Genomic DNA, 17,874 nt, shown 5'->3' with positions numbered 1-17,874 from the left:
GGCTCAGAGTTTTCATCCAGCTAAGATGCCCCAATGGTTCTCTCACTTCATGTCTTATAGATTACCTTCCTTCCAAAATGCCACTGTTTCTCTATGTGGCTCTCTTGCTGCTTGGGCTGCATTGTGCACCACCTAACAGCTCTGAAGGCAAAGTAACTACCTGCCATTCCCCCCAACAAAACGGCACTCTTTATACGATGTCATCCATCAATGCTGACTTTGCATTCAACCTGTACCGGAGGTTCACTGTGGAGACCCCAGACCGGAACATCTTCTTATCCCCTGTGAGCATTTCTGCAGCTTTGGCCATGCTTTCCCTTGGGGCCCGCTCCAGCACCCAAACTCAAATCCTGGAAAGCTTGGGGTTCAACCTCACAGACACTCCAGTGACAGAGATCGAACAGGGCTTCCAGCACCTGATCTGTTCACTGAATTTTCCAAAGGAAGAGCTAGAGTTACAGATGGGAAATGCTCTCTTCATTGGGAAGCAGCTGAAACCACTGGCAAAGTTCTTGAATGATGTCAATAGCCTCTATGAGACTGAAGTCTTTTCTACCGACTTCTCCAATGTTTCTATAGCCCAGCAGGAGATCAACAGTCATGTGGAGAAGCAAACCAAGGGGAAAGTTGTGGGCATCATCCAAGATCTCAAATCGGATACCATCATGGTCCTGGTTAACTATATCCACTTTAAAGGTACAGCTCTGAGATACGCTTTTCGAGTTCAGTGTTCCTGTATTTGGTGCAGCACTGGGTGGAGCTCATGGTCTCTTCTCACTGGCATTACTAGGTATCCCTCATACCAGTGACCTGCTCTACTGGACATAGCTCTGTGTAGTTTTGGATCTCCCAGGAAGGACTCAACTCTGCAAACGAGCCGAGGACATTTCTAGGGAGAGGGCACTTTCAGAGATGTGAGTGACAGTGGTATAAATATCCTGCTCACATCAGCTAGAAAATCATGGTTTTAAAAAGATTTGGTGAGGTAGGACAAGCTTGCAGTTGGCAGAGAAACAGATTTGGGCTTAAGCCCTACCGTGACTCTCACTGGCTGTACATTCTTGGGCATTTTACATAAATGTTTCTATCATGTACCATGCACCCACTATGTACCAAGCATCATGCTACCTGTATGGTTTACACACATTGTAATCCTCACAAGTGCCCAGGTTCACAAGGTTAATGAGTTTCAGAGCTGGTATTCCCACCCAAGTTTGTCTGATTCTATAGCTGGTGCTTGTAACAACAAGAAACATGTGACTCTTTTCTGAAGGTGCTGTGCCCAAATGATTTCTCCTGGTTCTACAGCACATGTCAGCCATGTTTGGTGGAGGAGTGAACAATTCTTGGCCACAGACCATACACTTGTAGATGGATAAAATGGCAGAACAGATCTGTGGTCTCATTTCACCCTGTGTTTTGGATGTGCTTATACCTTTTTGCAGAAGAGGAAATTGTGACTCTGATGGGTCTAGTGTAACTATAGTGGTTTTGAACACAGACGGAACATTTGTTAAACATGGTGTCCAACAGCCCTGGGTGTGACTCTTGGCTTCTGCTACTGGCTAGCAGGGAGACCGTGTAAGGTCACTTTATCTCCCTGATCCTTAGTTACTCACTTGTCTAACTGGTTGACAGTAGGTCCCTACATTTGTGGTGGTCTTAATTACTAGACGAGATGACTGATGGAAAACCTTACATTAGCACTAATTCTGGCTAAAACAAACAACTCCTTCTCTCTCTATTTTAAGCCCAGTGGGCAAGTCCTTTTGATCCATCCAAGACAGAAGAGGGTTCCAGCTTCTTAGTGGACAAGACCACAATGGTTCAAGTGCCCATGATGCACCAGATGGAACAGTACTATCACCTGGTGGATGCAGAGCTGAACTGCACAGTGCTACAAATGGATTACAGCAAGAATGCTCTGGCACTCTTTGTCCTTCCCAAGGAGGGCCAGATGGAGTGGGTGGAAGGGGCCATGTCATCTAAAACACTGAAGAAGTGGAACCGCTTACTGAATAAGGGGTAAATATTTAGATGATATGACAAGGGGAGGGTGGGCAGAATGGTGTAGGTGAGACTGAGTTCCCAGAAACACAGAAGCAGAGTCACCCTGAACCACTTAGCATCTGCGTGATGACCACTAAGGTATAGCAAGAGCATACTCAGTGCCAGTCCCTTTGCTGGGCAGTATACATCATTTTGTTAAGCACACAACAAATCTGCAAATGAGATAGTATCATAGGCAATTTTCAAATAAGAAGTCAAGTCTGGAAAAATAAAATGAACTCTTCAAAGTTGGCCAACTAGTAAATTGATGCCTTCCCAAAAGTCAACTAGAACTTGGGGGATGGGTAGGATTTTGATATTAAGAGAGGAATGGGCAGTCACACAGGTCTGGGAGTGTTATATGGAAATCTATGAAATTCCTTAAGGGCTACCCATTGACATTCACGCCACTGGCTCCCCAACGTCAGAGATGTTTCTTTTTTATTATAAGTGAGTCACATGTCTCACCCCTGAGATGTTTCTTTTTTATTATAAGTGAGTCACATGTCTCTCCTTCCACTGTTGCAGTTCAGCGTTGACTGAACCAGAGCTCTTTCCTGCCCGGATAACTTCTGAGGGTTTTGGTGCTATGACCTGCATAGCAATGGTTGTGAGTACAGGGGGAGAGCAGAATCCAATATAATATAGTGGCAGAGAGAAGGAGGGAAACATGAGCTTGATGTGCTGATAGACATATGTTCTCTCCTCATTTCCCCACAGATGGATTGACTTGTTTGTTCCAAAGTTTTCCATTTCGGCCACATATGACCTTGGAGCCATCCTTCTGAAGATGGGCATCCAGGACGCTTTTGCTGATGATGCTGATTTTCCTGCACTCACAGGGGACAAAGGTCTTAAACTTTCCAAGGTAAGTTGGTTAATTAGATTCCTTAAACGTATGAGCTGGAAGAGCCATTGATAGTCAGTTAATTTAACTATCTTATTTTATCAGTGAGGATTCTGATGCCTAGAAAGGCTGACTGACTCATCCTAGGCCAGATTGACTCCAGGGTCATTCTCATTATCCCCAAACAAGTCACTGTAACTGTTACTTCCATCTCTGAGTTTCATGTCCTAAAATTATCCTGATAGAAGAACTTAATGATCAGAATTGACGCTGGTGAGATACGCTTCTGGAAGAAGTGACGGGGTGGGGGAAAGCTTAAGAAGGAACTTCTAGAGGCAGAAAGCCACAGAGAAAGAGGTGGTTTCCTGAGAGCTAGCTCTCGGATCACCGGAGATTCATTAACTATCCTTAGCCAAGTAGCCTTCACATTCAAGCAGCATCAGCACAATACAGTTAAAGAGGTAGCCCCATCCTTCCTTTTCCTTTCCTGCTTCCAAACAGGTCCAAAGACTTTCCCTGTTTCTTCAGGGAGTCATTAGTGTTTGTTATCTGCCCCCACAGGCCGCTCACAAGGCTCTCCTGCACATTGGTGAAAAGGGAACCGAAGCTGTAGCTGTCCCTGAAGTTAGATTCCTGGATCAGCCTGAGATAACTCCCCTTCATCCTATCATTCAATTTGACAGATCCTTCCTGTTGTTGATTTTGGAGAAAAACACCAGGAGCATTCTCTTCCTAGGGAAAGTTGTGGACCCAACGGAAGTGTAGTTGGAAAAGAGGCTATTGGCTAATTGCATGTGTTTATTGAAAAGGGAAATAAATAAATAGTATAGCCTAATGTGATCGATGTGGGCTTGGATGTGTTTTCCTTTGTGCAGGGGTAGAGATTGGACCCTAGCTGAACTGCATAGGGTGTGAAAGAATCACTCCTGTGACCAAATATTCAGATAGTCAGTCAGTGACTCATTAGTCAAAGCACAGGAAGGCCCCATATTCTTTTACTTTGTCAGAATAATTCTCACATTAGTTAGCTCCAAAGAATTTGGGCCAGTAAATATTCCTTCTCTGCCCTCTGGGGAGTAGTTGAAATGCAGGTCATGCCCTCATATCCCAGTATTCCAATAACAAGATCAATGAAATGTAAAACAACAAAGATATGGTGGTTTATATGTGAACTTATCAACAGCCCTCCTTCCATCCTATCAGAACAGTTCTTTTGTCTCCTTGCCAGAACTGCCATTGGTGAGTTGTAAAAAGGTGCTTTGATTATGGTGCTGAGTCGCGGACTGAGCTACTGCTAGAGATGTGGCTTTGTGACCTAACAAGCATGAGACAAAAGAGCAAGAGAGGCAGAAATCAACTTCCCTATATATGCCCACCCTCCCTTCCTCCAAAAAAAAAAAAGTTTCCTTATTGCTAATTTATAAGCCGGAAGTGGAGAATGAATATTCATTTGTATCACATCTCACAGCCCTTCCTTTTCTATATCCTAATCAGACTCCTTTCTAAGTGTTGCACCCCTTTCCCACTTGTTGCAGTACAAATCTGTCTTTTTGTCTCTACTCCCACTGAAGTTTGATGACTCGCTTTCCCCAGATCCTTCAACAACTTTCTCTTGCTTTTGCATGCCACCCCACCCCACCCACCAAACTAGATTTCATCTCTGGCAATATGTGTTCAAAGCCCCAGTATTAGAATTCAGTACGCATATACAGCACAGTGAGTGTTACTGGTGTATTATCTGAAATTTTAGCCCTAAGGTGAAATTCTTCAGTGACAAGGAAATAATATGTGCACAAGTACTTTTGCGGTATTGTGCTTCCAGATTGAAATAAATATGTATGTTTAGAAAGGTATGTAGTCCACAGATATTCTACTATTTTCTTATTAGACCTATTTGCATGGAGGCTTGCTTCCCTTGGTATAGTTTGCATTTTGGTTTCATAGATAAATAATTGAAAGCCCAGAGAGGGAAAGTGACTTGTGGTACCAAAAATTCATTGCTAACATGGAGTTTGGTTTCACTGAAGTTACATTAAAATTCTGGCTTTGCTACTTGGACTGTTTTACTATTTTTGACAAGGTGTTTTAACTCTATACCTCATCTGTAAAATGGGAACCCTTATAATATCCAGATCATCAGCATTTTGTAAACATTCCATGCTCCTTGTTAAATACTAGTCGTTATTCCTGTTGGTGAGCATCAGACAGTGGGCTGATGTCAGAGTACGAAAGAACAGTGTTATGGATCAGAGGGAATTTACCAACTCTATTTACCCGTCTCCACTGTGATAGAATTATAGCCACATGGCTTCCCTACTGTTCTCACAAGTACAGCTACCACTACTGTGGTTTGTGTACCACATTCATAAATGAATAAAATGTTAAATTTTAGTCGGAAGTCGGTAAAATTCAAGATGAAAGTTTTCATAAACAAATTTATAGATCCTCTGAAAAATCCTTAGACTTTCTTGAAAGTTCTGTGGACTGCAGATTAAAAACACTGCCTTGGCAGAAAAATTGGATGGAAAAGACCTTGATATCTAAATACCCACATGAAGAGAGCTACCCACTGACCTAAAATGCTTATCCCAAATAATCAGGTGAGCAGAAATAAATTTATATCTTCTTTAAAAAATGGATTTATTGCTGAGTCTACTTACTAAGCAGCCTGGCTGTGTTAGTCTGATCAGGCTGCCATAACAAAATACCACAAACTGGTTGGCTTAAACAAAAGACATTTATTTTCTCACAGTTCTGGAGGCTAGAAATCTATGATCAAAGTGCTGAAAAGTTCCGTTTCTGGTGAGATCTTTCTTTCTCGTTGAAGCTTTTGTGCTACATCCTCACATGGCCTTGCGTCCAATGTGTATGCACGTGGAGAGAGAGAGTGAGCTCTCGGGTATCTCCTCTTATAAAGATACTAGTCTTATCAGGTCAGGGTCCCACTCTGATGACCTAATTTAACCTTAATTATTTCCTTACTCCAAATGGAGTCACACTGAGGGTTAGCAATCTCAGCATTCAGTCCATACTACTAACCTTACTCCAAGTAATAGAGAAATTGGTAGCACTTGTGAGGATGTTGCAGGTTATATTCTCTAGAAAGCAGCCTCTGAAACAGAGTTTATTATATAGGATGTTTATTAGGGAGTGTCCCTGGGATTAATACCTTGAAATGTCTAAGCCTTCACACACACACACACACACACACACACACACACACACACACACACACACACACAACTCAGTCGGTCACTGGGTATGGGCCAGATGTTTCTCTGAAACCGAGACTGTCCTTAAAGGGGCTAAAAGCTGAAGACTTTCTACAGACAGGACCCCTAGAATCTGGAACAAGAAGTCTTTCCTGGAAAAGCAATCTCTATGGTGCACTTGCATGCCCAATACAGCCACCCACAAAGTAAATAGAAAGCAATAAACAAAAGCAGTCAGAATGCTTTATCAGTTTTGGAAGAGGAGCCATGAGCTTCCAAGAAGCCAGTTGGGAAGCTGAAACTTGGTATCAGAACCCCAACATTTCTATCAGAAGGTGGGGGATCACAAATCCTCTTAATGATGCATTCATTCACTCATTCATTCAACAGACATTCATGGTAGGCCTGCCGTATGTCCGGATCTGTTCCAACAAAACGAAACAAGAATCTTCATGGAGCTTACATTCCAAGTGTGGAGAGACAGACAGGAAACTAAATAAGTAAAATAAACTATGCCTTACATGGTGAAAAGTACTATGGAGAACAATAAAGCAGGAAAGAAGGCAAGTACAGCAATTCAGATATAATGGTAACTGCAGGCTGGAGAAGTAAGGGTTACTCTTTCTGTCTGATACACCACACTTCCCAGAAGTGGAGATAAAATGCCTCCACAAGGTCTAAGTTGATTTTTGCTCCCCCTATCACTTATTTATTTCATTGCAAATTATTAACTTTGCCAAGTATGATTTTGCAAGGGCTTGTCTCCATCTGCAGCCCTCTTCCCCCATCCTGTGAGACAACTATCTTATTTACTTTCCATCTCCCTTCTGCCCATCCAGTAGTCCTGCTTTTGCTGATTGTGGGCCCAGGACAAGAATAACTCCCCTGATGTTGCTCCTCCTATTCCCTGCCTCTTATCCACTTTCTTATTTTTTCAAGAAACTTGACTAATATCACAAGTGTGAGTTTTGAAGTCAGAGAAACCTGAGTTTAAACCTTGGTTCTACCCCTTACTGACTATGGGAACGTTGGAAAGTCCTTTAATTCCTGAATAACATGAAATGGCTCTAATGTTAGGGAAACAATCTGAAGTTGTTGTATAGATTGAGAGATTGGCACCCGAACACAAATCAGTGCAACTCTTCTCAGGCACGGTATCCAAGGGCTCAGATCAGCCAAGAATTAAAGTGTGAGTATACCACTGAACAGTGAAGCCCGACTGCTAATGTGCTCATGAAAAGAAGAGTGGAGAGTGGAAGAAGGAAGTCATAAAGTCTATACACGATCTCAAGACCAGCTGCAGAACTGAAGGCTTTGGTTTGTACAAATGGGTTCTTTCTCCAGGTCATAGGTTTATACCTATATATTTTAATTGATATGTATTGTCTTTGTTCCAAAACTGTACATAAACTGTTATTATGGTGGCTAAATTTAGTCTATAGGTTGAAGAATATTGAACTATAATCACAATGAATCTAGAAGAGGTATCAGCATTCCCCAGAGATCTTGGAATTGGAGTTCAGTGAAGTGACTGAGATGATCTTGGCAAGTGACAGAATTTGATTTGTGTTGTATATGAAACGATTGTATCTTTTTAGGCAGGGTCAATTTTTGAAGTGTGTGAGAAGAAAGCTTTGGGCAGCCATAGGCATGGATTCTAATAGATACATACTGTTTTGTAGCAATCCACCAACAACTTTCCCCTTCCTGATTTCTTTTTAAAAACTGCCCTTGCCTTTCATGTTAAGTCTACTTAAATAAAGGCAATGCTCTGCTCTAACCAAGAGGTAGGCACATTCTGACTGAAGTTAGGATAATCTAAAGCCGTGTGTCCAGATTTTGCATCTTAATTATAGGGACAAAAAGACTATTAAATGTCTGAGGTCTAGGCAAAAATCCTGTTGTACCCTAATCAGACCAATCATGCCACACCACCACTTTTGGTTATTCCTAACCCAACTTCTCAGTTTCTTATTGGCCCCTTGAGCCCTTAATATTACTATAACAAATTCACTTTTGCTTAAGTTGGACTGAGTTGTTTTCTATTTTTCCTAACTTTTAAAGAATTTAGGCAGAAAGACCATATATAATAAACCAATGATATACATGGGTACTAGCACCAGAGCATGGGTTTAAATTCTGATCCCACCACTTACTCAACTCTCTGGGCCTCACTATTTGTGGAAAGGAGATGATAAAAATGGCACCTCAATCCTGCAGTTATTGTATTGTAAGTGCCCAGTAAATGTTATCTTTTACTATTATGTAACTGATTACATTTTCCTAAATATTCCTACCCTTTTGTCCCTCACTACTGTGTTATAAGGAGGAATACCCTGTTGTATGGGCTCTTCCCACACATGGAGTTTTATTATGCAGATTGGAATAATAAGCAGAGCTGCAAAACTGAGAGACCTTAAAAAAGGTTAGCTCAATTCACATCAGAAAGGACCAGGAGCTACTCCTAGGCAAAGGTGAATATTTCAAATTAATTTTCAGTGATTTTTGGCTTTTGACCTGGAGTCTTTTGAATCTAACATTTCTATGTAACTGAGCAGAGATAACAAGTTTTGCTTTGTATTGATTAAAATTAGGTCTATGTGTGATGTGGAGGCATGTTCTTCCTCTGATCTTGTTACTGAGAGCTTGAGCTGAAGCATTCTGTTATATCACCTCTGCTCAATAACTTGTTTTCTAAGCTATGTTGGTGAATACCTTCTCTATCTATACTCATTTCCCTATTGTTTTCTGTAATCACCAACACACATATAGTTAAATTTCTTACCTGAATAGTCCCTATGGCTCATAACTCACTAGCCTGCCTGGGAGTTCTAAAGCATTTTGTCAGTAAAAGTAAAGCATTTGGCAGTTAAATAAAACTAGTGTTTACTTTGAAAACACTGAGGACCTTTAAACTCTCACCATTAAGCACTTTACCCCTTTTGCATCTGGCAACATCAAGTTTTGCTTCAGACAGGGTTCAAATGCCTCTCTGGTGCTAGAGCAGGATGACCTGAGAAAAATCTCTGCTTTTATTATAAGCGACTTTAACTATTAGAGGGACATCTTTTCCTGTTGCTTACCCTAATTTATGTTCCCAGAATTTACTAATTCTGAGGGAGCCTAGATTTATTCAGCCATGGATATTTCTCTTTCGAGGACTGCAACCCATTTACTCCTCAAAAATGCTGTATGTGTAGGGAGAGGATTTGAAAATCAACTACATTTTTCATATTCAGGCATACATGCAAAGCATTTAACATGAGTTGACCCTGAGTAATGGGGTTTAGAAATGTGGATGTTGCGTTTTTAATTTTTATTTCATACATTTCATTTTTAAAAATTAAGGAACATGTGACACTTTTACAGCTATACATTTTTTAAAGCTATAGATCCTTCCTTCTGAAGCCATTTTATTAGGGCATCTATGATAATAATAGTTAATATATTTAGGTATTTTTATCCAGATTAAATTCCATGGTCATTCATGACAATGATGTTCTTGCCTATGTCCTTGGCTCTTCTTACCCTTTTTTCATTTTGGTACACTTATAAGGGAAAGTGCAACTTTAATAAAGTCCAAACTTCTACCATGCCTGCACGTGAAAAGATGGGGAAAATAAAGCTAGCAATAATAAATTAATGACTGCACACTTGAAGTATACTTTTAAATCTGCCAAGTGTCTTATTACTTGTTTCGAATCCATTCAATCTTCCATCCACCCAGGTGACTCATTCTCTCTCCTCAAAACTCCAACGTCATTTTACCATCTCCCTCAGCCTCACTCTCAGTTGATAACTTTGTTTCCTATTTTGCGGAGAAATCAAAACAATTACAGGGGAATTTTCATGTACTCTTATCACTACTTCCATCCAATTAGCAGCATCTACACCCATATACTCTAACTTATTGCTTATTACAAAGATAATATTTCCTTAATCTTCTCTAAAATCAATCTTTTTTTTGCACCAGATCATATATTCTATTTATTACTTTTGATTAAGCTCTAGCTTTTCTTTCTTCTGACTCTCATAAAATCATCTTTTTTTGCTCTTCAGTGGATACAAATTTCCTTTATTTCTTCCATCATAAAAAAGAATATTACTTGATTTCATGTCCCTTTTAACTGACGCCACATTCTTACTTCCACGGCAAAACTTAAAAATTTATTAATACCTGATGTGTCCAGTTCCTCTCATCCCATTCTTTATCCACCACTTCATGAATGTGAATACACACTCACATTTATTTATAATTCGCTTGCAGTGGAATAATTATATTGATAGTGTACATTTTACTGAGTTTTCACAAAGGTACACACCCTTGAAATCCAACTTCAAGTGGAGATATAAAACATTTGCATCTATCCAGGAAGTTTCCTCATGTCCTTTTGTAATCAATCTTCACCTCAAACGGTTGTTTCCATTTCCACAGTGATAGATTAGTTTAAACTGTTCTTAAATTAAATATAAATATACTCAATAGACCATAGACAGTTTCTTTTAGGTCTAGCTTCTTTAGCTCTGTATTTTCAGGCCTGAAATTCCATGGGTGGCCTTAATGTTTTTGAGACTCACAGTGCCCCAAATTGTTAGTTGTAAGTTCTTCTGCTTTCACCATGTATGCTCCCCAACCAGCAGGTAAAATTCCACACCTGGATAGTCCCCCGTTAGCAGGACCAGCTGCAACCCTATGTGATCCTCAACCTAAGGGATTTTACTTCCCTGGCAGCCCATGAAACTATCCAAACAAGGTACAGTTTATTTTAAGGGTACTGTTTTTTACGTAATTGTATTTTAAATATTTTTCATGTAATGCCTATATAATTGTATAGTAATGATTTTGGATTCGAATAGATGTCTCTCTGCCTGTTTGAATACAAGTTTCTGTAATGGATGAGAATGTCTTATTTAGTTTGTACCACCAGGCCTCACATACATAGTAAATGCTCAATACATAATGATTTTTTTGAATAATTAAATTTGATACAAACATTGTGTTTAAATAGTAGGTTGCAGGGAGTGGTTATAGGTTATGAGGATGGAAAATAAAGTGCTGGCTCACCACCAAAATTTTTGAGGAGTGTGCTAGGAACTTTGAAACTAATTTAGTAACCTTATTAGGGTATCATCATATTATTTCAGCAGGGAGAGTGTGTAGGCCCGGACTCTCATGAAAGCACTGAATTTACTTCTTTATTCCCTAGAAATCATTCAGCATATGCCTGAGAAAAGCACCATTATTTTCCTAGTGGGAATGTACATTTTTAGTTTGCAATAGTGGAATGCAGTTGCATAGAAATATTCCTGTTGAAAATAAACTATGCATGGCTAATTTTTTAGTTTAATCAACTGTAGAGGCATTGTATGCATATATAAAAATACATATATATGTATATATATGAAAGCTCATTATATAGGGCTCTTTAGGTACTCTACTTTATCCTGACTGTGCTTCACTAAAAACCTTTAGAAACTCTAATGTTGCTGCCTCTCTCATTCCTGTTACTGGTAATTTCTGTCTTCTCTCTTTCATTTTTGATCAATTAATGGTAACTCAAAACACCAGCTTGTTTTCATTAACTTCTATTGTTTTTTGATTTTCTATTTCATTGCTTTCTATTCTGACTTTTTTTCTGCCTAATTTGGATTTAATTTTCTCTTCTTTTTTTCTGGTTTCTTAAAGTAGAATTTGAGGTCATTGATATGAGACTGCTTGTCTGCAAAGGGCCAGACAGTACATATTTTGGGCTTTGTGGGCTGTATGTTCTGTGTTGCAACTTCTCAACTCTGCCATTGTAGTGCAAACATGGTTAGACAATACATAAATGAATGGATGTGGTGCTATTCTACTAAAACTTTATTTATGGAAACAGATGGAAAGCTGCATTTGCCTGTGGGCTACAGTTTGCTGACTGGTAGTCTATGGGTTAGGTTGAGAAGATGATCATTTAGATTCTTCTTAAGTTAGAATTGAAGGTAGGCAAAACTTCAGCTTTAATTAGATTGGGTTCATCTGTGAAGAGCCCAACTTCCAGACTCTTGCACCATAGTTACTCCTTTGATTTTGTGAGTATTTGATTTGGGAGAGGTTTAGGTATAGTTTCCAATAATTTTTGCCTTTGGATTCAAGTTTGCACAGCCCAGAATTCAAGCACTGCAGGAATGTCCTTACTGCAATTTTCCCTTTCTTCTAGCAGCTCTTCCAGTAACATCATTTGGGAAAATATTCATGATGAGTTTGTGGAATGAATTATTGCGCCACACAATTTCTTATTGTTTCTGAGACTTGTATAGTTTGCAACATGTCCTGCCAGTCCACACTGTTGTCTAACACTTGGCACACTTCTCATGTCTTGGCAAAACCTCTCCATCTACGGAAGGCCTGATCTTTCATTATCGTATCCCTATCAGCCACACCTGCCCTCATCTATGGGAGATGTCATAGCTCTCTGCTTACCTAAGAAGGGCTCATTACTCTCTACACTTTGGTACATCTAGTCTTTCTGTGACTTCTATTGCTAGTTACAAAAGAGAACATAGCTTTCCCATTTTTTCTATTACCCTAACAAAAAATAAGTTCCATTCTCTCAGAAATCTAAAGTTTCTCTTTCATCACTTCACCAAAATTGCTATCATAAGTGTCACTAATGGCCTCTATGGTGCTAAATCCTATTAAATTCACAGTCTTCATATTGATTGACTTAGCAACAGCATTTTACACAATGGGTTTAACCTTCTGTTTGATAAACATATTTTCCTTCATTTCCAGGACGTCATTCTCATTCATACCTTTCCTCCAACCTCATTAGCAGCTCTTTCTCACTGCCCTTTCTAGTTTCTTCTGTTCTCCCTAACCTTTTAACATTGACATCTAAGATTCAGCCCTTATTCATTTTCTCTGTCTACACTCATTCCCTTAGTGATGTCCAGTCTTATGGCTTTAAATACCATCCATATGCTGAAGACACCAAAATTCATATCTTCTGTCCATCTTTCTCCCAAACACTATATTCAACTGCCTTCTTGATAGTTCTGTTTGAATGTCTTTTATACATCTCAACTCAGCTTACACCTTTTAGTCTTCTGATACTAGGTCCACCCAGAGACTTTCCCATCTTAGTTAATAGAAACTCTATTTTTTTTCAGTTGCACAGCACAAAACCATGAGGTTCACTACTGACCTCTTTCTTTTTTTCACAACCCATATCCAATCTACCAGCAAATATTGTGGCTCTAATTTCAAAAATATATCCCGAATTCAACCATTTCTCACCACCTACACTGCTACCATTCTGGTACAACCATTTTCTCTTCCTGGGTCACTGAATTAGCCTCCTAATTCCCCTCTTTCCATCTTTAACCATGTCCCTGCTACCACACATACAAACTATATTCAACATGGTTTCCAGACTGATCTTTCCACAACATAGATTAGGTTATGTAGCTATTCTGCTCAAAAACCCTCCAATAGATTCACATTTTCCTTAGAAAAAACACAGTCTTTATCCACAAACGCCTTCATGTTCTCTCCATTCTACCTGCTGTTCTCTAGCTGACTTCCTCTCCTAGTGCTAGCGTCCTTTAATCTCTCTATTCCATCCACAATGGCCTCCCTATTGTTCCTTAAATATGCCAAACACACTCTTCCTTTAGGATGTTTGCTCTGGCTCTTCCCTCTGCCTACAATGTTTTCCCCGAGATCCTTGCTTGACGAAGGCTTTCACTTCTTCAAATCTTTGCTCAAAAGCCAACTTCTCAATGAGACCTATCACTACAAAACTAACATTGCAAACTGCTTCTTTTTTGACTTAAAAAAAAACTTTGAAAGACAAATCCTGCACCATTCCACTTACATGATGTATCCAAAGTAGCCAAACTCTTAGAAAGAGAAAGTAGAATGCTGGTTACCAGATGCTGTAGTGAGAGGGAAAAGGGGGCTTGTTCAATGGATATAGAGTTTCAGTTTTGAAAGGTGAAAAAGTTGTAGAGATCTGCTGCACAACAATAGGCAAATAGCTAATGCTACTGTACTGTCATTCAAGATGGTAAATGTTATGTTTTTTAATCAAAATAAAAAGAGAAAAACAAAGTCAACTGAAAGTAAAAATAAAATAAAATCTAACAAATTAAAGAGAAAAAAAATCAATGTCAACTTTTGGTTTGAGCTGTGACATATAAAGAGCTTCGAAGCTATTATTCTCACACTTACAAAAAGAAGAAAGCTAGAGAAACTGAAAACTTTTCTTGTACTGTTCTCGGACTTATCAGAGACCTGAGTTAGGGCAAATGTCACCCTGAAATCTGTAGACAGAGGAGAATCCAGAGTCACAGCCAAGTTCTTCCTTCCTGGAGCAGAAGCCTAGTAGGAAGACACAAATGGTAATTTTGACTATGGAATAACGTGAGAGTGGGAAACTTCTGGGAGCAATAGTCTTAGGGGTGCCCTACACTTTTGATGGTTTTACCTTTCTCATGATCTGGTTATCATGGTGAAGAACCAAACACACACACACGCAAAGAAACAAAACCCTGAATTTTGACTCTGGCAGGGAGAGAGGAAAAGTAACCATTATCAAGATCTACTCTCCAGTCAGCCTTTGCCAGAGTTTTATCCCACTTGATGGAAGAGAACTTTCCCTAGTTTAGCTCCCTCCACATTTCCTATCTTGTAATGTGGAGAAAGCTGTAAATACTTGTAAAGGTCACAGTCCAGGAATTCAGACCCTACTAAAATATTGATATTTAATCACAAGATTATAAAGCTCTTCTGTTCTCCAGCACCTAACCACCACACCCGTTATAATAATAATGTATTATAGTTGAAGAAGCTGCACTAGACAGACTATACCTATAGGAGAGTTCTTAGGAAATCCCAAAGACAACAAAGGATATAAAAGCAAGGGAAGGGGAGGAACTTGAAGCTTCTGACATCTACAAATACTATAAATATTAAACATAGCTAAACTCCTAATCAGATTAACATAAAAACTCATCTTAAGGGCCTATCTCACTTGCTATTATCTGATACAGTGTGTCTGTCTTTCAATATGAAAAATTACAAATCATGCTAAAAAGCAAGAAAAGGCACAGTACAAAGAGACAGAGCACATCAGAAGCCTGGAAGGTGGGGGCAGCGGTAGGAAAGAACCAAGGAACCAGCACAATAAACAAAAAGTAGTTACAAATGTGATCGATAGTATTCTATATCAATAGTCACTATAAATGTTCATAGTATAAATGCACCAATTAAAATATATAAATGGTCAGAGTAGATAGAAAAATGGGATCTGAATAAATATTGCCTACAAGAAACCCACTTTAAATATAAAGACTCAGGTTAAAAGTTAAGGGATGAAGGAAGATACACACTAATGAAAAGAAAGCTGAGATAGCTGTTAATTTCAGACAAAAGCAGACACTTTTGATTTTTTAAAGAAAGCAGATTGCTTTATTAAAAACAGACTTCAGAACAAGGAAAATTATTAGGGATAAGAGGGTCATTACATATGATAAAAGGGTCAATTGTCCAAGAAGACATAATCCCCGATATATACCCATTTAACAACAAAGCATCAAAAGTATGTTGGGCAAAAAATGATAGAACTGAAAACAGACAAGTCCACTGTTATATTCAGAGGCTTGAAAACTATCGATCATTGATACATCAAGTGCGCAAAAAATCAGTAAGAATATAGTAGACTTGAACAGCACATACAACTTGATTAAACTGACATTAAATTAATACTCCCAACAACTGTAGAATACACATACTTCTCAAGCTCACATGGAGTATTCACTATGGTAGAACACATTCTGGGTCACAAAATACACCCTAACAAATTTAAAAACAGAAATCATACAAAGTGTGTTTTAATGATACAGTGAAATTAAACTAGTAATCAAGACCAGCAAGAAAACTGCGAAACCCTCAAATACTTGGAGACTATACAACACACTTCTAAGTAAAACAGGGGTTGAAAAAGAAGTCTCAAGGGAACTTTTAAAATATTCTGAGCTAAATTAAAAATGAAAGTGCAAATTATCAAAATTTTGGTATGCTGCAGAAGCAGTGCTTATGGAGAATTTATAGCATTAAACTCATATATTATAACAGAGCAAAGATATAATATCAGTAATCTAAGCTTCCACCTTAGGAACCAAAAAGAAGAGCAGCTTAAGCCTAAGCAAGCAGAAAAAAATAAATAATAGACATTGGAGCAGAAATAAAAAAAATTGGAAAGAGGAAGCAAATAGAAAACAATCAATGAAACCAAAAGCTGGTTCTTAGGAAAGAGGAATAAATTTGATAAATGTCTAGCAAAGACATTTTATCCATAAAAAAGAAAAAACCATAAAAAAGAAAAAAAAGAAAAAAGACACAAATAACCAATATGTGAAATGAAAGAGGTCATTACTACTAATCCCATGAACACTTAAAGATAATAAAAGAATACTAGGAACAACTCTATGCCTACAAATTTGAAAGCTTAGATGAAATGGGCCAATTCCCAGAAAAACACAAACTAAAAAGCTTGCACATGGAGAAACAGATCATCTTAATATGCCAATATCTATTGAAAAGACTGAAGCAATAATTAATGGCCTTCCAAAAAATAAATTACCAAGCCCAAATGGTTTCCCCTGGTGGATTCTACCAAACATTTAAGAGAGAAATGACACCAGTTTGCCACAATCTATCCCAGAAAAATAGAAGCAGAGGAATGTTTACTAAGTCATTCTATGATGCTAGTATTGCCCTAATACCAGAATGAGATAGAGACATTACAAGAAAGGAAAACTATAGACCAATATCTATCATGAACATAGATGCAAAAATCCTCAATATAATATTAAGAAATCCAAACCAACATTATATAAAAAGAATTATTGGCCACTGCCAATTGGGATTTATTACAGGTGTGCAAATTTGATTTAGCAATTAAACATTGATATACTCCACCACATCAATAGGCTAAAGAAGATAAATCATACGATTATATCAATTGATGAAGAAAAAGCTTTTGACAAAACCCAACTTCCATTCAAGATAAAAAATCTCAGCAAAATAGGAATAGAGAGGAATATCTTTAACTTCATAATGAACATCTACTAAAAACCTCTAGCTAACATTAGACTTAACAGTAAGAAACTGTACCCTTTTGCTCTAGTATTAGGAACAAGGTGATGATATCCTGTCCCACCACTCCTATTCAACATCATACTGGAAGCCCTGGCTGGTGGAATAAAGCAAGAAAATGAAGTGAGAAATTCATGCACTGGGAAGGAAGAAATAAAACATTCTTTTTTTTTAAATAATTATTTTTTATTGAAGGGTAGTTGACACACAGTATTACATTAGTTTCAGGTGTACAACACAGTGATTCAACATTTATATACATGATAATTCTAGGTACCAGCTATCACCATACCAAGTTGTTACAATATTTTGACTATATTCCTCATGCTATACATTACATCCTGGTTACTTATTTATTTTACAATTGGAAGTGTGTACTTTTTTTGTGTGTGTGTGAGGGCATCTCTCCTATTTATTGATCAAATGGTTGCTAACAACAATAAAATTCTGCATAGGGGACTCAATGCTCAATGTATAATCATTAATCAACCCCAAGCCTAATTTTCATCAGTCTCCAATCTTCTGAAGCATAACGAACAAGTTCTTACATGGAGAACAAATTCTTACATAGTGAATAAGTTACATGGTGAACAGTACAAGGGCAGTCATCACAGAAACTTTCGGTT

At 38.4% G+C, this 17,874-nt stretch overlaps 1 protein-coding gene across 14 annotated transcripts in view; it reads left to right on the top strand.

Moving 5' to 3' along the window:
* LOC140843007 (thyroxine-binding globulin) overlaps positions 1 to 17,874 on the top strand; it is a 30,480-nt gene that overhangs the window by 1,596 nt on the left and 11,010 nt on the right. For 2 of the 14 annotated variants that reach the window (XR_012127345.1, XM_073227493.1), the window contains exons 2-6: positions 61 to 696; positions 1,752 to 2,025; positions 2,770 to 2,917; positions 7,258 to 7,297; positions 10,747 to 10,862. Coding sequence is in view for 6 of the 14 variants with exons in the window: in XM_073227493.1 (XP_073083594.1) it covers positions 61 to 696; positions 1,752 to 2,025; positions 2,770 to 2,917; positions 7,258 to 7,297; positions 10,747 to 10,847 (1,199 nt within the window). In the remaining 8 variants the exon portion in view is untranslated. Of the gene's footprint in view, positions 1 to 60; positions 697 to 1,751; positions 2,026 to 2,769; positions 2,918 to 3,457; positions 3,741 to 6,498; positions 7,426 to 8,434; positions 8,583 to 10,746; positions 10,864 to 17,874 lie in introns of those variants that run through there. The other 12 variants (XM_073227491.1, XM_073227495.1, XM_073227492.1 and 9 more) reach the window with 10 other exon arrangements.

The sequence above is a fragment of the Manis javanica genome, chromosome X (genome assembly GCF_040802235.1).
Source record: "Manis javanica isolate MJ-LG chromosome X, MJ_LKY, whole genome shotgun sequence".
Classification (NCBI taxonomy): domain Eukaryota; kingdom Metazoa; phylum Chordata; class Mammalia; order Pholidota; family Manidae; genus Manis; species Manis javanica.
The sequence above is the reverse complement of the archived record's forward strand: the minus strand, read 5'-3'. Positions and strand labels throughout refer to the sequence as shown.